General features: G+C 44.8%; 1 protein-coding gene across 1 annotated transcript in view; it reads left to right on the plus strand.

The window, feature by feature from the left end:
* The window catches only part of LOC106587081 (ryanodine receptor 3), a 168910-nt gene that overhangs the window by 69501 nt on the left and 75687 nt on the right, over window positions 1-23722 (plus strand). The window contains 11 exon segments of the mRNA XM_045715707.1: window positions 10885-10959; window positions 11180-11258; window positions 11891-12003; window positions 13067-13166; window positions 13270-13363; window positions 14879-14953; window positions 15552-15708; window positions 16522-16686; window positions 17351-17472; window positions 20385-20565; window positions 22614-22749. Coding sequence (XP_045571663.1) covers window positions 10885-10959; window positions 11180-11258; window positions 11891-12003; window positions 13067-13166; window positions 13270-13363; window positions 14879-14953; window positions 15552-15708; window positions 16522-16686; window positions 17351-17472; window positions 20385-20565; window positions 22614-22749 — 1297 coding nt within the window.

Below are 23722 nucleotides of genomic sequence, written 5' to 3' on the forward strand. Positions count from 1 at the left end.
TCAAAACAATCTTGAAGCATGGATTCCGATTGGTCAGACCAGCATTGAATAGTCCTTGGCACGGGTAATTCCTGTTTGAGTTTCTGCCAATAGGAAGGAAGGAGAACGTTTTTGTCATGATTAGATTTGCCAAAGGGAGGGCAGGGGAGGGCCTTGTAGGCATCCCGGAAGTTGATATGTGTTGATAAAACTTTGGTAACCTTTTCCTCAAATTTACATTGTTAAAATCCCCAGCTACAATAAATGTGGCCTCAGGATAAGTTTGCATAAAGTCCAGTGAAGTTCTTTGAGGGCCGTCGTGGTATTTGATTGTGAGGTATTCTAGGACGGGTGAACAGAAGGACTTGAGTTCCTGTATGTTATCACAATCACACTATGAGTAGTTAATCATGAAACATACACCTCCGCTCTTCTTCTTCCCGGAGAGATATTTATTCCTGTCTGCACGATGAACTGAGAACCCAACTGGCTGAATGGACTCAGACAGTATATCCCGAGAGACCCATGTTTCAATGAAACAGAGTATGGTACAATCTCTGATGTCTTTCTGGAAGAAAATATTTGCCCTGAGCTCATCAACTTTATTATCCAGAGACTGAACATTAGCAAGTAATATACTCGGAAGCGGTGGGTGGTGTGGGCGCCTCCTGAGTCGGAATAAAAGTCTGCTTCGAGTTCAAGTTTTGGAACAGCCTCTGGGATCAGTTCAATTGCCCTGGGGGATACGAACAAAGGATCTGATTAGGGAAGGTTATATTCCTGATCGTAATGCTGGTAATGCTGGTGAGTTACTGCTGCTCTGATATCCAAAAGTTATTCCCGGCTGTATGTAATAACACAAACAAATTCCTGGGCTAATATTGTAAGAAATAACACATAAAAAAACTACATACTGTAAAGTGCCCTAAGAGCTCAAAGCACGGCAACCCTATCCGTCGTCGCCATTACTGCCAACAAGGCACTAAAGTAATACTGCAAATAAACACGGCAAAGGAATAGACTTTTGGCCGAAATGCAAACCCTTATGTTTGGGCAAATCCAACACATCACTGAGTAACTGCCTCCTTATTTTCAATCATGGTTGTGGCTGCATCATGCTATGGGTATGCTTGACATTGGCAAAGACTGTGGAGTTTTTCAGGATAATAAGAAACAAGATTGAGCTAAGCACGAGCAAAATTATGGAGGAAAACCTGCTTAAGTCTGCTTTACACCAGACAATGGGAGAGGAATTCACCATTCACCAGGATAATAACAAAAGCACTAGGCCAAATTTACACTGGCGTGCTTAACAAAGAAGACAGTGAATGTTCCTGAGTGGCCAAGTTAGTGTTAACTTAAATCTGCTTAAAAATCTATGGCAAGACTTGAAAATAGCTGTCTAGCCATGATCCCCAACACCTTGACAGAGCATGAAGCATTTTGAAAAGGACAATCCAGGTGTGCAAAGCTCTTAGAGACTTAACCAAGGAGACTCACAGCTGTCATCGCATAACCTATATATACATTTACATTTTAGTCATTTAGCAGACGCTCTTATCCAGAGCGACTTACAGTAGTGAGTGCATACATTTCATGCATTTTGTTTTTTTTGTACTGGCCCCCCGTGGGAATTGAACCCACAACCCTGGCATTGCAAACACCATGCTCTACCAACTGAGCCACATACAAAAGTATGTGGACAAACCTCCAAATGAATGGATTCGGCTATTTCAGCCACACCCGTTGCTGACTGGTGTATAAAATTGAGCACACAGTCATGCAATCTCCATAAACAGACATTGCCAGTAGAATGGCCTTATTGAAGAGCTCAGTGACTTTCAATGTGGCACCTTTCTAACAAGTACGTTTTTCTAATTTCTGCTCTGTTAGACCTGCTCCGGTCAACTTTAAGTGCTGTTATTGTGAAATGGAAATGTCTAGGAGCAACAGCAGGTCAGCCACAAAGTGGTAGGCCACACAAGCTCACAGAACGAGACTGCCTAGTGCTGAAGCGCGAATCAAATATAAATCATCTGTCCTCGGTTGCAACACTTACTACTGAGTTCCAAACTGCCTCTGGAAGCAAAGTCAGCACAATAACTGTTTGTTGGGAGCCTCATGAAATGGGTTTCTATGGCCGAGCAGTCGCACACAAGCCTAAGATCACCATTCGCAATACCAAGCGTCGGCTGGAGTGGTGTAAAGCTCGCCGCCATTGGACTCTGGAGGGGTGAAAACACGTTCTCTGGAGTGTTGGATCATGCTTCACCATCTGGAAGTCTAACAGGACAAATCTTGGTTTGGCGGATGCCAGGAGAACGCCACCTGCCCCAATGCATAGTGCCAACTGTAAAGTTTGGTGGAGGAGGAATAATGGTCTGGGGCTGTTTTTCATTGGTTCGGGCTCGGCCCTTTAGTTCCAGTGAAGGGAAATCTTAATGCTACAGCATACAATGATATTCTACACGATTCTGTGCTTCCAACTTTGTGGCAACAGTTTGGGAAGGCCCTATCCTGTTTCAGCATGACAATGTCCCCGTGCACGAAGTGAGGTCCATACAGAAATGGTTTGTCGAGATCGTTGTGGAAGAACTTGGCATGCCTGCACAGAGCCCTGACCTCAACCCCATTGAACACCTTTGGGATGAATTGGAACGCCGACTTTGAGCCAGGCCTAATCACCCACATCAGTGCCGGACCTCAGTAATGCTCTTGTGGCTGAATGGAAGCAAGTCCCCACAGCAATGTTCCAACATCTAGTGGAAAGCCTTCCCAGAAGAATGGAGGATGTTATAGCAGCAATGGGGAAACCAACTCCATATTAATGCCCATGATTTTGGAATGAGATGTTCGACGAGTAGGTGTCCACATACTTTTGGTAATGTCATGGACGTCGTAAGGATTGGACCAAGGCGCAGCGGGTAAAGTGCTCATCTTCTTAATTTATTAAAGAACACTCAAAACAAAATAAACAAACGACGATAACAGTTCCATAAGGCTCCCAGGCTATACAGAAAATAACTACCCACAAAACACAAGTGAAAACAAACCCAACTAAATATGGCCTCCAATTAGAGACAATGACAACCAGCTGTCTCTAATTGGAGGTCATTGCCAAAAACCCAACATGGAAATAGAAAACTAGATATACACATAGAAATAGAAAATATAGAACATAAACCAAAAACACCGAAACACACAAAATAAACACCCCCTGCCATGCCCTGACCAAACTACAATGACAAATAACCCCTTTTACTGGTCAGGACGTGACAGGTAATGTAGTGTATATTCACTCAGGGGGGGTGGATACTTATCTAATCAAGGTATATTAGTGTTTTATTTTTCATTAATCAAACAAATATATAGATTTATTTAGTATTTTGAGTAATCATTGACAAAAAAATGACAATTAAATCAATTTTAATCCCACTTTGTAACACAATAAAATGTGAATAAATCCTACGGGGTGAACACTTATTATACCAACTCTATATACAAAGGATGAAAGACCTACTTCCTCCACAACCCCCCCCCCCCCCCCACACACTTTGTTTTTACACTGCTGCTACTCAATGTTTATTATCTATGCATAGTCACTTTACAAATTACCTCAATTAACCTGTACCCCCACACATTGACTCGGTACCGGTACCCCCTGTATATAGCCTCATTGTTATTTCTTGTGTTACCTATTGATTGATAAAAAAAATGTTTTGTAAATATTTTATTTACTCTATTTCTTGAACTGCATTGTTGGTTAAGGGCTTGTAAGTAAGCATTTTACAGTAAGGTCTACAGCTGTTGTATTCTGCGCATGTGACAAATACGATTTGATTTGAAACACAGCACGACCAAGTTGCTCTCTCCATGCTCCTCTAGCAGGGAACATCCTAAACCGTGCCTGTCCTAAAATGTCATGTTTCATGTTTCAGAGGAAGGAGCGGGGCAGATATGAACATATGCTAATTTCTCATCCATTGTACTGTAGTATGACATTGCACTTTTTCCAGGTTGCAGTGGTTTACTGATCTCATTTATGCACTTTCCTGAAATTAATATGCGGGATTGTTGTAGTTCATTACCAGATGCAGCAAGTTGTATTTTAGTACATTATTAATCCAATAGATAAGAGTATATTGTAAGAGTAGAGAGAGCGAGGAAGTGTAATTACTAGATCATTTATCATCTTATTGTTCTGTTGTCAGTCGTTCTCTAATGTATTCTAATAGACAGATAATGCATTTCTGATACTGATAATGATCTTATTCGATGCAATCTTCTTTGTTAAAAGTAACATTGCAAACATTGTCTTTTGCTTTCATTGATCAGCTGTGAAAGATCTGTACTGTTTGCATTGCTATGTTCATCCATTGTGTTCTGTTAATCTCTCTACCTGTTAGCCTCAAGGCAAGGACCGATGGGTATGTTCACCATTCATTCCATTCTCCTCTCCTGTCACCTCTCTAATGCATTGCTGTTTAGTCATGCTAGCAGCCTGTGCTCCCATTTTCATGTCTCCTAGGGATACGATAGTCCCTTCAGTGAAGCAAATAGGTTCCCCACAGAATGCTAGTGTTTTTTTATATGAAAACATGAATGCGTATGCAGCTAAAATGACTGCCTTTATGGATTTATTTGGTTAAACAAGTGAATCAATTGTGTCACAGCACTTAGCAACATGACAAAGACAAATGGATAGTATAGAGTATAGACTTCGTTCAACTGTTACTGCTCACATTTCTCCCGGCCAAAGAGAACATTCTACACCTATCCTGAATTAACATCAGATCAATGTCAGTCTTCATTCATTCCTTAGGGGATTTAGAGTTATGTTTTGAAGTCCAGGATCATTGAATATTACCAACAAATGATTACCTGTTCACACATTCTACACCTCAAATCAAATTGTATTGTTCACATACACATGGTTAGCAGATGTTATTACGAGTGTAGCGAAATGCTTATGCTTCTAGATCCGACAGTGCAGCAGTATCTAACAGTATTCTAACAATTCCACAACAAAACCTAATACACACAATCTAGTAAAGGAATGGGATAAGAATATATACGTGTATAATATATGGATGAGCAGTGACAGAGCGGCTTAAATGCAATAGATAGTAAAGAATAGATAGTGAAGGATACAGTGGCATTATTAAAGTGACTAGTGTTCCACTTATTAAAGTGGCCAATGCTATCAAGTCTGTAGGTAGGCAGCCGCCTCTCTGTGCTACTGGTGGCTGTTTAACAATCTGATGGCCTTGAGATGGAAGCTGTTTCTCAATCTCTCCCAGCTTTGATGCACCTGTACTGACCTCGCCTTCTGGATGGAAGCGGGGTGAACAGGTAGTGGCTCAGGTGGTTATTGTCCTTGATTATCTTTTTTGCCTTCCTGTGACATCGGGTGTTGTAGGTGTCCTGGAGGGTGATGCGTTGTGCAGACCGCACCACCCTCTGGAGAGACCTGCGGTTGAGGGCGGATCAGTTGCCGTACCAGTCAGTGATACAGCCTGACAGGATGCTCTCAATTGTGTACCTGTAAAAGTTAGTGAGGGTTTTCGGTGACAAGCCCAATTTTTTCAGCCTCCTGAGGTTGAAGAGGCATTTTTTGCACCTTCTTCACCACACTGTCTGTGTGCATGGACCATTTCAGTGATATGTACACCAAGGAACTTTTCACCTTCTCTACTGCTGTTCCATCGATGTGGATATGGGGGTGCTCCCTTTGCTGTTTCCTGAAGTCCACGATCATCTCTTTTGTTTCGCTGACATTGAGTGAGAGATTATTTTCCTGACACCACACTCCGAGGGCCCTCACCTCCTCCCTGTATGCTGTCTCGTCATTGTTGCTAATCAAACCTACCACTTTGGTGTCGTCTGCAAACTTGATGATTGAATTGGAGGTGTGCATGGGTGAACCGGAGTACAGGAGGGGGCTGAGTACACACCCTTGTGGGGCCCCAGTGTTGAGGATCAGAGGAGTAGAGATGTTGTTTCCTACCTTCACCACCTGGGGGCAGCCCGTCAGGAAGTCCAGGACCCAATTGCACAGGGTGGGGTCGAGACCCAGGGTCTCAAGCTTAATGATGAGTTTTGAGTGTTTTATGGTGTTGAATGCTGAGCAGTGGTCAATGAACAGCATTCTTACTTAGGTATTCCAAATGTTCAGATGGGATAGGGCAGTGTGCAGTGTGATGGCGATTGCATGGTCTGTGGACCTATTGGGGCGGTAAGCAAATTGGAGTGGGTCTAGGGTGACAGGTAAGGTAGAGGTGATATGATCCTTGACTAGTCTCTCAAAGTACTTCATGATGACAGAAGTGAGTGCTACGGGGTGATAGTCATTTAGTTCATTTACCTTAGCTTTCTTGGGAACAGGAACAATGGTGGCCATCTTGAAACATGTGGGGACAGCAGACTGGGATAGGGATTGATTGAATATGTCCGTAAACACACCAGCCAGCTGGTCTGCGCATGCTCTGAGGACGCGGCTAGGGATGCCGTCTGGGCCGGCAGCCTTGCGAGGGTTAACACGTTGAAATATTTTACTCACGTCGGCCACGGAGAAGGAGAGCTCACGGTCTTTGGTAGCGGGCCGCGTCGGTGGCACTGTATTGTCCTCAAAGTACACAAAGAAGTTGTTTAATTTGTCTGGAAGCAAGACTTCGATGTCCGCGACGGGGCTGGTTTTCTTTTTGTAATCAGTGTTTGCCTGTAGACCATGTCACATACGTCTCGTGTTTGAGCCATTGAATTGCGACTCCACTGTGTCTCTATCCTGACGCTTTGCTTGTTTGATTGCCTTGCGGAGGGAATAACTACACAGTTTGTATTCGGCCATGTTTCCAGTTGCCTTGCCATGATTAAATGCGGTGGTTCGTGCTTTCAGTTTTATGCGAATGCTGCCATCAATCCACGGTTTCTGGTAAGGGAGGGTTTTAATAGTCACAGTGGGTACTCCTATACACTTCCTTATAAACTTGAACACCGAGTCAGTGTATACGTTAATGTTATTGTCTGAGGCTACCCGGAACATATCCCAGTCCATGTGATCGAAGCAATCTTGAAGCGTGGAATCGGATTGGTCAAACCAGCGTTGGGTAGACCTAAGCACGGGCGCTTCCTGTTTTAGTTTCTGCCAATAGGAGGGGAGGAACAAGATGGAGTCAGATTTGCCAAAAGGAGGGTGGGGGAGGGCCTTGTATGCGTCGCGGAAGTTAGAGTAGCAATGGTCGAGCGTGTTACTCGCTCGAGTACTGCAATCGGTATGCTAATAGAATTTAGGTAGCCTTGTTCTCAAATTAGCTTTGTTGAAAGACCCAGCTACAATAAATGCGGCCATATGGTTTCCACTTTGCATTAAATCCAGTGAAGTTCCTTGATGGCTGTCTTGGTATCTGCTTGCGGGGGATATACACAGCTGTGACGATAACTGAGGAGAGTTCTCTTCGGAGATAATACGGTCGGCAATTGATTGTGAGGAATTCTTGGTCAGGTGAACAAAAGGACTTGAGTTCTTGTATGTTGTTACAATTACACCATGAGTCGTTAATCATAAAACATACACCCCCGCCCTTCTTACCGGAGAGATGTTTATTCCTGTTGGCGCGATGCACTGAAAATCCTGTTGTCTGTATGGACTCCGTCAGCATGTCCCCAGCTAGCCATGTTTCCATGAAACAGAGTATGTTACAATCCCGGATATCTCTTTGGAAAGCAACTCTTGCCCTGATTTCATCGACTTTGTTAACTAGGGACTGGACATTAGCGAGTAATATACTCAGAAGCGGTGGGTGGTCCGAAGCCTCACTAGAAGACCACTCCGGCACCCTCTCCTCCGGCGGCGTTGTTTTGGGTCGGCCTCTGGAATCAGTTCAAATGCCCTGGGAGGTGCAGACAAAGGATCCGCTTTGGGAAAGTCGTATTCCTGGTCGTAGTGCTGGTTGTGCTGGTAAGTTAACGTCTCTCTGATATCCAATAGTTCTTCCCGGCTGTATGTAATAACACTTAAGGTTTTCTGGGCTAACAATGTAAGAAATAATACATAAAAAAACAAATACTGCACAGTTTTCTAAGGACTAGAAGCGAAGCTGCCATCTCTATCGGCACCAACCAACTTAAGACATACAATAGTGCCTACATTACATGTATTATAAATCCAGAAGTCAGTGCACTGACATTTAGAAGGATAAAAAAAACATTCTTATATTTGTGAAGTGAAGCAATCCCTAGACAGGCTGCCAGTCTGTTTCTGCTTTAGCTAACTCGTTGTTGCCTTGCCAAACTTATAATAATCTATTAAGAATTTCCATAATTTGATAGGTGGAGCTTCATACTAGTTGAGTTCAAAGATAAATGGACTTGTCAAAGCTGCAGCCTAGTGACCACACTGGACTCCCAATGTAGGGGAATTAACTAATCAAGCCCCATTGGTTCTGCCACAGCTGTGTGAACTGGAAAAGCTCTTTGGCAAGAGATCATGCAAAGCACAGGCAGACTGGACCTTCATGAGAGCTTAATGTCCCTTTAAAACTTAGTGAGACATTTTCAAGTGAAACTGCTTGTTTGCGGTAGCTAAGCTGCTTTCTAGGTGCCACTCTCACCGCTCTTGCATTTCCACTTGTGTATTAACTTAACATGACCTGCTAGACTAGTTCAACATAACCAAAGGGAAGGCCATGGGTTAACCAGTCTTTATGTCCGATTGTAATCATACAGTGTACTCTAATCACTGTTTGTCCTTGATGGACTATCCTCTCTCTAAGGAATGATGTGGAGACTGATTCAGATCTGGTCTGGATAAAACGTTTTAACACTACAGTATGTTACGTCTCTGTAAATTCTCTCTCCTCACATGTGTCTTTTTTCAATAACCCTTAGCTCTCCACTCCTCTATTCCTGCTCTGAAATGTCAACGGAGGAAACACTAATGGTAGTTGAATGCTGTATGTCATGTTTCAGGCATCAATAGACTGTGGTTGAGCTGATGAGCTACAATGAGGGTATCGACTCACAGAAGGAAGAACGTATTCATTTATTCAGCTGGTCTCAACTTATATACAGGGGTTCCTCAAAGTGGAATAGGGTCTTATTAATGGTATTTTTGGACTAATATTGTGTTTGTTTGAGGGGTATCAGTCTCATAGATCTTGTAAACGGTGAAAACACAATGCTCAGAAAACCATTAAGTCAGCTACCAAACATCCATTTAGCACCATTTCAGCTAGTGACCCCAAATTGAGTTTGGAGTGAAGCTGTTCTAACTCATCCAAATAGAGTGCTGAACACACTTGTGATTTTATCACTTTGTTGACATGGTTTTGTATCAAAGTTCAAACAATCAGAGTCAGTGACTGAAGTGTCCAGGGTAAGGCAGGGTGAGGATTATACCCTCTGGCAGGGCGACGTGTGCAGCGGTATTTCAGTGCCACCTCTTTGTTCCAGTCTGCCGCTGTCCCCCTGGTGGCTGCTGGGTGAACGCAGTGGGGTGACGTGCTGCTAAAGGTCACACTTCTTCAATTGATGTCAGCATGTCATATCCCGGCAACAGCTGTGGGGGTGAAATCGGTTTTCCCCCCGTCTTTGATCATCCTTTCCCCTTCTGGGCCAGTGGGACAGGGACACTAGGGACAGTAGGGACACTAGGGACAGTAGGGACACTATGGACACCAGGGACACTAGGAACACTAGGGACACTAGGGACACTAGGGATAGGGGAATCTGAGCCTGCCATAGCTTTGGATGGTGTGAGGTTAGGATAAGAAATGTTAAGAGCTGGTGTAGTTTTCTCAGGTTGTGTTAGGGTGAATGCAGCTGGATATGCCTGAGGCCTATTACTCTCTCCCACAGGAAGTAGAATAGCCTGGCATGGTGCTGGTACTGCTGCAGTATATATAATCCATGGCAACTGCATTGAACTGGAGACTATTGCCTTAGCAAATAGCAGCGTAGATAGATTGTTACACGGTTTGTTTGGACGAAGATACACTGGCATGCAAAATCAAGTACGATTCAAATAAAGTCTTGCACAGCACGTCACCATCTGTGAATGACCGACAAGGACTATACACAGTTTACTGTGGATAGGACAGACAGAGACCAACTCAGACATTTTTTTTAAACTTACAGCACATTCTCAGTAATGTAAATCTCTCTTATCTTACTGCTCCATAGAGGCTCATAAGAAAGGTGAGTAACACAATATTGCCTGCAAAAAGTAGGGACAGGTTTGCAAGCAGAGCCCAAGTCCGTGACGTCACATCACTCTTACCCCTATGCATCTCCTCAAACCACTGTGGAACCAGAGTGGAACCAGAGTGGAACCCGTTTGTGTCTTTCCTTCCTAGCTCTCTCTAATATCACAAACCAGAGCCTTCTTACTGTAACAAAAAGTCTCTGTTACCGACTCATTAGAGGCAGAGAGCTCTCGCTCTCTCTCTCACCTCCCATTCCCTTCACCTGTAGTGATGTGATGATGATGATCTGTATTCTGCTCCATGGATACAGGAAGCAGGTGTCTCCCCCGAGTGACACATCTGACTGCATGCCTTCAGTATTGTGTTGTGGACAGCAGGACAGTGGTCCAAGAGGAGAGGACAGGCTGACAGGGGCAGGCTGGGTTAGTCTGTGGCCCCTGCCTTGTGTGAGGTCACCCCTGCCTTATGTGAGGTCATCATCATGCACCAGAGTCTTGATTCTCCCACTATGATGCAGATAGATGCAGATAAAGAGAGAGAGGAGATTGAGAGAGAGAAGAGTGAGAGAGTGAGAGAGAGAGAGAAAAGGAGAGAGAGAGAGAGAGAAAGGGAGAGAGAGAGAGAGAGAAAAGGACAGAGAGAGAGTGGCCACAGGGGACATTCTGTCTGACAGTGTGTGATGGGTGGTGTGCTGTCTCCGCAGGCGGCCCAGGGGGGCGGACACAGGACACTTCTGTATGGACACGCTATCCTCCTGAGGCACTCCTTCAGCGCTATGGTGAGAGTACACCACACACACTCACTCATCCATTATCCAAGGAAAATGTATTGTTTTCTCATTACTCCATGTGTTACTGTTTCATAGTTACAACAGTTTATCTGAATATTTGTTGCATGTCCTAGTGACATTTGTTCCAGTTCTGAATGTGACACCGGAATTGTGTGCCTCTTTTGATCAGCTCTTTTATGTTGTTTTGATGTCTATCTATCCGTTCCAGTATCTGACCTGTTTAAAGACATCAAGGTCACAGACAGATAAGCTGTCCTTTGATGTGGGGCTGCAGGAGGACTCAACAGGTAAAATCTTCCGCTCTATCTGTCTCTACTCTCACTATCACACCTTCACTCTCTTAGCTGGGATTCTGATTGGGACTGACTCATGGGATTTCACCTGCCCCAGTGTTCATTTCAGATTCTCCTAAGCGCTGCACTAAAAGAGGGACTTTTGCGGTTCAGATACTGTTAAAAATATACCACCTTAACAGAGATTTTGTGTCAAGTCATTTATTCTGTAGGATATCTCTGAAAACATTCCAAGCAGACTGAAATAAATGTCTTAGATGTGCTCTTTGTCACGATGTCGAGGCTCAGCTCGTTTGTCTCATAGAGATGTAAAAGATGGTGTGGCTGTCCACGTATTGGAAAGCTGGTTGCTATGGTGCTTGCATGTTGATGAGTGTGAGTGGGCATATATTAGTGTTTGTGTGAATACATTTGTGTGTCAAATCTAATTTGTGTGTGTGTGTGTGTGTGTGTGTGTGTGTGTGTGTGTGTGTGTGTGTGTGTTCTGTGTCTGTGTGTGTGTGTGTGTGTGTGTTGCTTTCACCATTGTAATCTGAGTCTCAATCACCTGTGTATGTAGATCATAGAGTTGTAATCGACATTGTGCAGGCAGGTGTCCCCATCAGTGTCTCTCTATGCTCCTGCAGGTGAAGCCTGTTGGTGGACCATCCATCCTGCCTCCAAACAGAGGTCAGAGGGCGAGAAGGTGCGCATCGGTGATGACCTCATCCTCGTCAGCGTGTCATCAGAACGATACCTTGTCAGTACTCCCTCAGTCTATAAACATCTTATTAAGAGTAGTTTATATGATAGGCTATTATATGTTTCCAGACCCATTACACAGAACCATTATGCCATTCAATCCAGTAGGATGAGCCATGAATTGTAGATCTCGGACTGAAGGTGTCACCCTCCCACTCAGCTCCCTCTGTCCAGTAAAGAAGACGAGATATTGGGGACAGGAAGCTAAGAATGAGCAGGAGGCTACGTACAGAGAGCTGGGAGGGAGAGAGCAACACTGTCAAACTGAACACCTACTATACCCTATCTTACTCTGTCCCCTATCCCAACTTTCCTACACTGTGTGGCCTGGCAAACCCTGTTCCTCATCAGGCCCATCTATGACCATCTCCCAGACCCTTCTGTTATTCCACTGTGTGGACCTCAGGGCCTTGGCATGCTGTTCCTGGAAAATATCTCCAGCATGATGCAGGGAGAGTGTAACAACAGCCAGCCCAGCCAAGCCCATGTTTATGGGAATTAAGCAGGGATACGGCAGCTTTCACTGGGCTAGAGGCCCACTTTCATGTGACTGTTACTGCCACAGCTCCTCTCTGTGCTGCTGTCACCAGCGAGATGCTACCTCTAACCAGGCCTACAGCACCTTCAGGACTAGGGCTGGAGAGTTCCTCTGCGACACTCTGCTGCAGAAATGTCCCATGCACGGGCACGCCCACATGCACGCCTGAACCCACACACACATACACGCACATGCACACACACATACAGACATACACACATACACACACACATACAGACACACACACATACACACACGCAGCCCTCTAGAAACTGGCAGTCCCAAGTTCACAGTGCTGTTGTCTCTCCAGTGCCAGCTTCTCTCCAGGTTGATGAATGACTCTAAATCTACTGCAGCAATAGCTTGCGTGCATGGACAACCCTCTGAGTTGTAGCCTGGCTCAATGCCTTGAATCAAACTGTGTATTTGACATGGCTCCTGCAGTATAGGCCAACGGTAGTTTATGTCCCGTAATGTAGTTATTGATGGTGTGTGTAACATAATGTTTCTCTGTCCCCACCAGCACCTGTCCATCTCCAATGGCAACATCCAGGTGGACGCGTCCTTCATGCAGACTCTGTGGAATGTCCACCCCACCTGCTCAGGCAGCAACGTGGAGGAGGGTATGTCCAACTGTTAGTTTAGTTTCACTGCTAAACTGGCTTATAATGTTGTTTGAAATGTATGGGCATCAATTAAAGGTGCTGTTAATCCATCCTCCAATAGGTTATCTGCTGGGTGGCCATGTGTTGCGTCTGTTCCACGGTCATGATGAAGTTCTGACCATCCCAGGTTCCGACCAGAGTGATGAGCAACAGAGGTAAGTCACACAACTGGGAAACAGCTGTAAGACTAAACACGATGAGTCTTCAGGAGTTAAAGAGCGGCTGCCTTTAAAAAGCAGCTGATCCCTTTGAAAAACGGCCTATGTGGGATCGCTATGAGTCAAACAGTTATTCTGGTGTCAAAATGTACTACAAAGTCTAAATAGGATCATTTTGGTCATCAAGTCAGTCTCGTTTAAAACGGAGTTTGGCACATCCTTGCGTCACAACGGGTAAATGAAGGTTGGGTTTTGATTAGACGATGTCCGTTTGTCCACTAACATGGGGTGACAAACTGTGGTGATTGCTCTCTATCCAATAGCATAGACAGTGCGACAGACCTGCTCAAGCAGCTCCGACTGTTTACATAAGACACGTCGCATTTTTTTTTTAACTTGAGAAATACCCCACTAAAAACCTTAGTTTGATGTAAAATTGCCCAACTAAAACATCCTCGGAAAAAGGTCAAAATGATCTTAGATTCTTTCTGGGGATTATGAGGAAGTGAAATAAATATGCGTCCGTGTCTACTGTGTCTCATGGGAAACAAACATCATTAACCAAATGTGGAATTGGTCAGGAAACACTCCTCCAAGACTGAGATCAACTTTTTCTAATGAGCAACAGAAAAACACATGTGCCAATTGGCTTGTTATGTGTCTCTTTAAGGAATTAGTTTTTGCCTTAGTCTTTTGTGAAAGTGGCCTGAAATCAAACTTGGTGGACCTGGCTGACTCTGGCTGAGTTTGTTTTGAATTCCCTGTGGGTCCAACAGGTTGGTGTCACTACTCAGTCTGACACTGGGTCTCAGGAGCAGGAAAAATGGCCGCCCTGCTATCTATAGTCGCACAGCGCTAGCGCTGACAGCCAGCAAGGTAGCAGAGGGATATGGCACACAAGGCCTGAAGTGGGTCGAGACAACAGTAGCAGAAGCTCACAGCAACGTTAACATAGCCAATCACCGAAGACGTGTGAGATGACCCTTCATCTTCCTCCCAGTCAAACAGTCTATTTTTAGGACGGTGTGTGTGGGGCAATAATTCGCTGAGGATTATATATTGGTTGTCAGTTTTGGCTTTGCCTTTAGTCCTGTCCTTGAAATTGAATAGAGGAAGCATTTTTTTAAAGACGCTAAATTTCAGGAGGTCTATCAAACCTAGTCCAAACTGTCACCAAGGGCTATGAAAGATTCCTTTTATCTTTGGAGCCAGTCACCCATATCAGTGATAGACAGTGTTGCTCTCAGTCTCTGTTGGTTATGTGGGTGGCCTCGATGAAAGATGTGCTCTGTTGCCGGGAGGGTAAATAGTAAGGTTCATCTGAGGTCCCAGTCTGAGTATTACCTCCTGTGAGCTGATATCACTATGACTGTAGGGAATAAAGCAGTCAGAGATGGTATCCTGCTAAAGTCATAAAACATGACTTTAGGACCATTATGAGCCTGTGGCAGTTCTAATAAAACGTTGCAGAGATCCAGACATGTCAACCTCATGCTCCTCTCGTGTCCCCAGGATAGTGAACTATGAGACGGGGAATGCAGGAGCCAAGGCCAGGTCTCTGTGGAGGCTAGAGCCTCTGAGAATCAGGTGAGTTCAGCTCTTTTTATCCTCTCTGTCTTCTCTCTATGTGTTCTCTCTCTCTCCCTCCCTCTTTCCCTTTCCCTCTGATCTGTCTCTCTCTCCCTCTCTCCCTCTTTCTGTCTCTCTCTCCCTCCCTCTCTCCCTCTGATCTGTCTCTCTCTTTCCGTCTCTCTCTCTCTCCCTCCCTCCCTCCCTCTCTCCCTCTGATCTGTCTATCTCTTTCCGTCTCTCTCTTCCCCCCTCTCTCTCTTCCCCCCCCTCTCTCTCCCTCCCTCTCTCCATCTCTTTGTCTCTCTCTTCCCCCCTCCCTCTCTCTTCCTCCCTCCCTCTCTCTCCCTCCCTCTGCTCTGATTCACCTTGATATTTCAAGATGCTTTGAGTCATTTAGACCTTTTGACCCCAACTATTTGTAGTCTTTCAAAGATTCCTTTCCTCTCCTGCACTTTCAGATCTGGAATGTGTCATCCATGTGTCAACTGCTATTTTGTTTTGATCTGAGAAACCGGTCAATGTCTAGTCATAAGAATATTACTGTAAGTGCGTAATTAGTCGTTTTTGTTGTTGATATAATTCTGTGTGTATGTGTGTGTGTGCCCCTGGACAGCTGGAGCGGGAGTCACATTCCCTGGGGCCAGCCCTTCCGTCTCCGCCACCTCACCACGGGGCACTACCTGTCCCTGACGGAGGAGAGGGGGGTGGTGCTGCAGGACCGGGAGAAGTCTGACACATCCTCCACTGCCTTCTGCTTTAGAGCCTCCAAGGTCAGAGAGCAGGACCAGCTCACACACACACTTCTCAAACTTTGCCTTTCCATCACAGTCAAGGACTTAGCCGCACACTCACTTACTGAGAGGATATTACAGTCCTAGGAACAATTCTAAAGACTTTCAAATGAATTGCTCCCACTCTCCTTGCGTTATTAAGCACATTAAAGCCATGCCATACAGGTTATTTAGCTGAAGTTGCTCTCTATAAATGTATGGACCTGCGGCACCATACCATTCTGGACTAGGGTATTTAAGTCTGCTCTTGGTAATGGTGCTTTCAGACGTAGCTAGTGATCGGAAGCTATTAGTGACCTCTTCGCAATTAGTGACCTCTTCACTATGGATCAATAGCATGGTGTAATCCACCATTTCACTGAGGCAGTTTATCATAGGTTTAATACACTATACATTATCCATTGTGTCTGTTCTTAATGGGGAACAAATGCATAGTAATGCATGAGGGCTTGCCTGTGGCCATCCTCTATTGCTCAGTGATATAGGCTATACACATTGAATGCTCTCTTCCTATCTCTTCCTCCCTCTGTCTCTCTCTATTAGGCTAGCCGTCATAGCGTGTGTAATTACAAGTTGTATTATGGAAAGCTGTCAGTGCTCCTTCAGTCCTTGACCAGCCTGATCCAGATCTGTCATCATCTTTAAATGGCTTTTCTTAGATCAAGGTCCCTCAACACCTGCTGCTTAGCATAATAACATGTGATTTGAATAAAACTGTATAACGTATTGAAGCCTGGCTTGGAGACTTTGTGTGACGTCTTGATCTTGTTTTGGATTCTTCCTTCCCTCTAGGAAAAGCTGGAGTCGAGTCCAAAGCGGGACATCGAGGGCATGGGGATGGCAGAGATTAAGTATGGGGACTCAATCTGCTTCGTCATGCATGTGGCTACAGGACTCTGGCTGTCCTACCAGGCGCCTGATGTAAAATCATCTCGCCTGGGCCCTCTCAAGAGACGGGTGAGACACCAATGCACTGCTTTGTTTGTCAGCTGTTTATGCTACAGCCATGACTTTTTAAAATCTCTAGTTGAGAACTGTTATGGTGTGACTATTCCACTAGCAGTGATAAAAAGAATCCCATTGAAAAAACAATTGACCAGAAAGTAGCACATGCAATAAATATCATTAAAAAATTCCTAGAGCAGATGAGGATTCTCTTGCTGATTTTCTAGTTGATAGGTTTGAGATAAGTGTATTACACTGATAGTGCTTTTCCTGTGACTAAATCAAACCCTGTGGCTGTAATGAATGAGATGTGAGAGGAGTGTATCTGACAGTCCCTGGACTCCACAGATACAGAGCCTAATAGCCTGTAGTGTCAGCAGCACCTGCGTTACAGACAAGCCATGCTCATCTCTGCTAATGGCTGGAAATTGCTCCCTCTCCTCTCTCCCTCCCTCTTTCCTTCCTCTCTTTCGCTCTCTTTTTTCTTTCTTTTTCTTGGTCTTTTTTCTCTCTCCTTTCTATCTATCACACTCTATCCCCCCTCTCTCTCCCTCCCTTACCTACCCCCTTTTCTCTCTCTTTCTCTGTCTCTCCCCGCTCTCTATCTCTCCCTCCCCTAACCCCTCCTTCTCTCTCTCTCTCTCTCTCTCTCTCTCTCTCTCTCTCTCTCTTCCAGGCTTTCCTCCACTCTGAGGGTCATATGGATGATGGGCTGACCTTGCAGCGGTGTCAGCACGAAGAGTCCCGTGCTGCTCGCATCATCCGTAACACCACCCGCCTCTTCAGTCACTTCATCAGGTAGCACCACTATCACCGTTACACCACTATCACCGCTACACCTAATATAACTGCTACACCACTATCACCGCTACACCACTATCACCGCTACACCTAATATAACTGCTACACCACTATCACTGCTACACCACTATCACCGCTACACCTAATATAACTGCTACACCACTATCACCGCTACACCTACTATAACCACTACACCTAATATAACCACTACACCACTATCACCGCTACACCTACTATAACCACTACACCACTATCCCCGCTACACCTACTATAACCACTACACCTAATATAACCACTACACCACTATCACCGCTACACCTAATATAACTGCTACACCACTATCACCGCTACACCTAATATAACCACTACACCACTATCACCGCTACACCTACTATAACCACTACACCTAATATAACCACTACACCACTATCACCGCTACACCTAATATCACCGCTACACCACTATCACCACTACACCTAATATAACTGCTACACCACTATCACTGCTAAACCACTATCACCGCTACACCACTATCACCACTACACCACTATCACCACTACACCACTATCACCGCTACACCTAATATAACTGCTACACCACTATCACCGCTACACCACTATCACTGCTACACCTAATACAACCACAACACCGCTACACCTAATATAACCGCTACACCACTATCACCGCTACACCTAATATAACCACTACACCACAATCACCGCTACACCTAATATAACCACTCCACCACAATCACCGCTACACCACTATCACCACTTCACCTAATATAACCACTACACCACTATCACCGCTACACCTAATATTACCGCTACACCACTATCACCGCTACACCACTATCACCACTACACCACAATCACCGCTACACCTAATATTACCGCTACACCACTATCACCGCTACACCTAATATAACCGCTACACCACTATCACCGCTACACCACTATCACCGCTACACCACTATCACCGCTACACCTAATATCGCCACTACACCACTATCACCGCTACACCACTATCACCGCTACACCTAATATTACCGCTACACCACTATCACCGCTACACCACTATCACCACTACACCACAATCACCGCTACACCTAATATAACCGCTACACCACTATCACCGCTACACCTAATATAACCACTACACCACTATCACCGCTACACTTAATATAACCACAACACCTAATATCACCGCTACACCACTATCACCGCTACACCACTATCACCGCTACACCACTATCACCGCTACACCACTATCACCGCTACACCTAATATAACCACTACACCTAATATAACTGCTACACCACTATCACCGCTACACCTAATATAACCACTACACCACTATCACCGCTACACCACTATCACCACTATCACCACTACACCTAATATAACTGCTACACCACTATCACCGCTACACCTAATATAACCACTACACCACTATCACCGCTACACCTAATATCACCGCTACACCAAATATCACCGCTACACCAAATATCACCGCTACACCACTATCACCACTACACCACTATCACCGCTACACCACTATCACCTCTACACCACTATCACCACTACACCACTATCACCGCTACACCACTATCACCACTATCACCGCTATCACCGCTACACCTAATATCACCGCTACACCTAATATCACCGCTACACCTAATATCACCACTACACCTAATATCACCACTACACCTAATATCACCGCTACACCTAATATCACCGCTACACCTAATATCACCGCTACACCACTATCACCGCTACACCTAATATCACCGCTAAACCTAATATCACCGCTACACCTAATATCACCGCTACACCTAATATCACCACTACACCACTATCACCGCTACACCACTATCACCGCTACACCTAATATCACCACTAAACCTAATATCACCGCTACACCTAATATCACCGCTACACCTAATATCACCACTACACCACTATCAACACTACACCTAATATCACCGCTACACCTAATATCACCACTACACCTAATATCACCGCTACACCTAATATCACCGCTACACCTAATATCACCGCTACACCTAATATCACCGCTACACCTAATATCACCACTACACCTAATATCACCGCTAAACCTAATATCACCGCTACACCACTATCACCGCTACACCACTATCACCGCTATCCCTAATATCACCACTACACCACTACTAAACCACACAACCAAATTATAACTAATCATTGACTGTAGTGTAATGCTGTCTGTGTAAAGCCCTGTAGATTTGAATGCGCAGCAGCAGTTGAGCTTATGGCCTGTGAGAAGGGTCCTCTATGGATAGCACGGCCCCCAGACAGCATGCTGACTGCCTCGCTCAATGACCCAGTCCCTAGCCAATCAGGACAATAAACATCTCATGCCATGAGGCCACGAAGTGGAATGGAAGAGAGTGCAATGGATAGAACAAGTATTAATGGCCTGTGACTGTGACTGTGACTGTGACTGTGACTGTGACTCAAACCCAAACCCCCTCGGTGACGTCAGTCAGTCACACATGGCTGACTGGCTTTCACCACTGTCCAGACCCAGACCGCCTCTTGTGAGCTGTACCTCTCCACACACCCCTCCCACTCTGTGTGACAGAGTAGGCACTATTTTTAGCTCACACAGAAATAACATTTCAGCATGGATGAACCTCAAGGCACAAATTATGTTCACCATGGCAGTCACTCCTTGAGTCATATTCTAATACTGGAGTTCAGTGTTGTTATGAAATCTAATGGCATCATTATGAAACCTTCTGATTATATAATGATATAGTGATATAAATGAGCTGCTCTCATAATATTCTGTTGTTTTGATGCTGAAAAATTGAGTACTTTCAAATAGTCATCTGATGAAGATAATCTCTTCTCCTGTTCCAGAGACCTAGACTGTCTTGGGGGTAAGAACCGTGCATCAGTAGCCCTGCCCATCGAGGAGGTCCTCCAGACTCTCTACGACCTCATCACCTACTTCCAGCTGCCTGACGCTGAGCTGGAGCACGAGGAGAAACAGATCATGCTGCGCTCGCTCAAGAACCGACAGAACCTCTTCAAACAGGAAGTGAGTTCATCCACACAGGAAGTGCTGCATCGCGATCCTGCATGACGGTTGGTTGGCAGCAGAGGACAATAAAAGTCCAAAGTCAGGTTATTGCAGGGACCGGGCGTAGACACAATGTTCGCAATACACACTGTTTTTAAAGGCTAAATCAATAGATTCTGTAGTATTTCAATGGCGCATTGTATTTCAGAGCATTGCTTTTTAACTGTCAGCAGTTTTGCTCTGAGTTTTTCTGTGGTGACAACCATGCAGTGGAGCCTTTTGATAAGCCTCTCGGCCCACCATTTCTCTTATCAATTATAAAATGTCAGCTTCCTTCCCTTGTGCCTGTAATGTCAAATACTCAACGCCAACTACTCTCCCTAACTCAAACAAAAGCCGCTGCTATGGATTTTATTTTCCCCCAGTGGTTCACTATGTCCTCAAGCAATCTGTTGATAACTTGAATTAATGTAAAATAGCTGTATGCTGTGTTTATGTTATGTTTACATAACTGGTATTACCATGGATCCTTCCCTTGGAATCCTGCTATAACTCATCTATATCCTAGCCTACACACTTGTCCATCATTTTATTAATATCCCCAAACTGCCCTTTCCCATCCCACTCTCCCATACATCCTGGTTATAAAGTAAATGTTTCATTATTGACAGCTGACATAAATAACTTGCAATGTCCTTTCTCACTGGGCTTGCATACCTCTTAGTATGTCTGATCAGCAGAGGTGGAACCAAGTCATTGTTTTACAAGTCACAAGTAAGTCTCAAGTCTTAGCACTCAAGTCCCAAGTCAAGACAGGCAAGTCTGAGTCAAGTCTCAAGTCAAGACCAGCAATTATCAAGTCAAGTCTCAAGTCCTAAACTTTGAGTTTCGAGTCCTAAACAAGTCATAATGTGCTCTTCACCAAGTGTAATACCATTTCATGTTTAACAAGAGTAATAGTTAGTATATTACATTCACGCAAATCATGAATGCTTTTAAAAATATCTATATATTTATTACTTTCCAGATCAACGCTATATTTCCATGGAAATACATGGGTAGCCATGAGAAAGACCCCCCCCCCCCAATAGGGATCGACTATCGAGGATCGCTATGGGGTGCAATCGGGCGATGTAGGCTTGAGGCTTGTACACAATCGCCCAACCTTAACACACACACACCCTCTCTGTGTGGTTACAGTAGGCTAATGTATGTCAATGGTTTTAGGAACAGCAGTAACATCAGGCAGGGTTTAGGCTACCAACTGCCTAGCCTGTTGTAGCTCAATCTTGGGTGCAATGTTCATGATCCCGCACCGACTGACTGTGTGGAGGCTCATTGATTTAATGTTATGTTAGCCTACATGCTACACTAGCAAAGTTATAAATTATATAGCTGTCGGCTATATTACCCACGACTTATCGTTCTTTGTGCAGCTTCAAATGTTGAACTAAGTTGGAAATTGTTGTGCCTCTGTAATTTTGTTCCAGCATGTTTTGCAAGTTGCAATCCGTTTTTGTTGATACAGCATCGTCTTTATATCCAAAAATAATAATTTTGGTATCATCTTTCCAAGGGCTCCATCTGAATTCAGCCGCCAACATTCCTCTGCATTGCCACGCACAGCTTTTTCTCAGCTGGGACAATTTAATTGGCTGCTGTCCGAATCAAACTGTAATCCATTAAATGAAGAGTTGATGCGCTACACACTTTTTTTAATAGCATCATTTTTAATATTTGGGCTTGGGGAGGGTATCAAGTCAGGTCGAGTCAAAAGGCTCAAGTCCAAGTTAAGTCACAAGCCATTGGTATTCAAGTCAAAGTTGAGTTGCAAGTCATCATATTTGTGACTCGAGTCTGACTCAAGTCATGTGACTCGAGTCCACAGTCATGTGACTCGAGTCCACACCTCTGCTGATCAGTATTATTACCATTCTAGATTAATCACCAAGGCATGAACTGGGAGTAGTGCACCATATAGGGAAAATGGCACCATTTTGGAAGCACCCTAGGAGCTGACATGTGATGATGATGTCAGAGTGATGATGGGTGTGACTGTGTTTCAGGGCATGCTGACTCTGGTGTCCTGCTGCATCGACCGTCTCAACGTGTACAACAGTGCAGCCCACTTTGGGGAGTGTGCCGGGGCAGAGGCTGGGGCTTCCTGGAAGGAAATCCTCAACCTGCTCTATGAGCTGCTGGGTGAGAGAGACAATAGAAGACTTCATTGTCCTCCAACGAGGACCGAGTCTTATACACAAGTCATCACAACAATACTGTAACAATGACATAAAGAGTCACAGTAGGCCAAGACAAACACACACACACACACACACACACACACACACACACACACACACACACACACACACACACACACACACACACACACACACACCACTGTTGATTACAACTCTATGATCTACATACACAGGTGATTGAGACTCAGTCTCACCTTTCACTACTGTTTTGGGAGAGATTACAATGGTGAAAACAACACACATGCACGCAAGCACACACACACACACACACACACACACACACACACACACACACACACACACACACACACACACACACACACAGGGGCTGAAGTTGGGTGCTGGGAGTGGATAAGGATAGCATGCAGATTTCAGGTCTGTGAGAAGTGCTTCCAGGGTTTTTACCTGACGTGTACATCTCCCACAGCACACAGAATGTCCAACACACACTCCTAGCCAGCCTGGACTGTGCCATGCTCACCAGTTGGCTTTCTAACCCATAAGGAACCACGCCATCACTTCTCACCATTGTATTTGGTTGTTGTTTGGTCACTCTGTTATCCATGTCCTTACTTAAGCCTTAAAATTGCCAGAATCACAGACCAGTTCAACCATTCATGACAGTTGGACATTACAGCCATTCCCTCACAGTAGCAGAAGCATTTTTTGTCTCAGAAGCTTCCCAGTTCTAGTGTCTGTGTCACTGTCTAAGCCCTTCTGTTCCCCTCTGAGTGTGTCCTTCACAGCGTGTTTACATGGTGCTTTCTCCTCATGGGGAGCATTAGTGTGCAGACCACGTCCCTCATCTCATATTCCTTCCTCCATGCACCTGCTCCAGCTAAATGGATTTTGGAGCTAGGCTTCCTCTCCTCTGTTTGTCTGCGCTGGGTGACCCTGTCATTTTTGGCTTGGAC

Source organism: Salmo salar, chromosome ssa01, assembly GCF_905237065.1.
Source record: "Salmo salar chromosome ssa01, Ssal_v3.1, whole genome shotgun sequence".
Classification (NCBI taxonomy): Eukaryota; Metazoa; Chordata; class Actinopteri; order Salmoniformes; family Salmonidae; genus Salmo; species Salmo salar.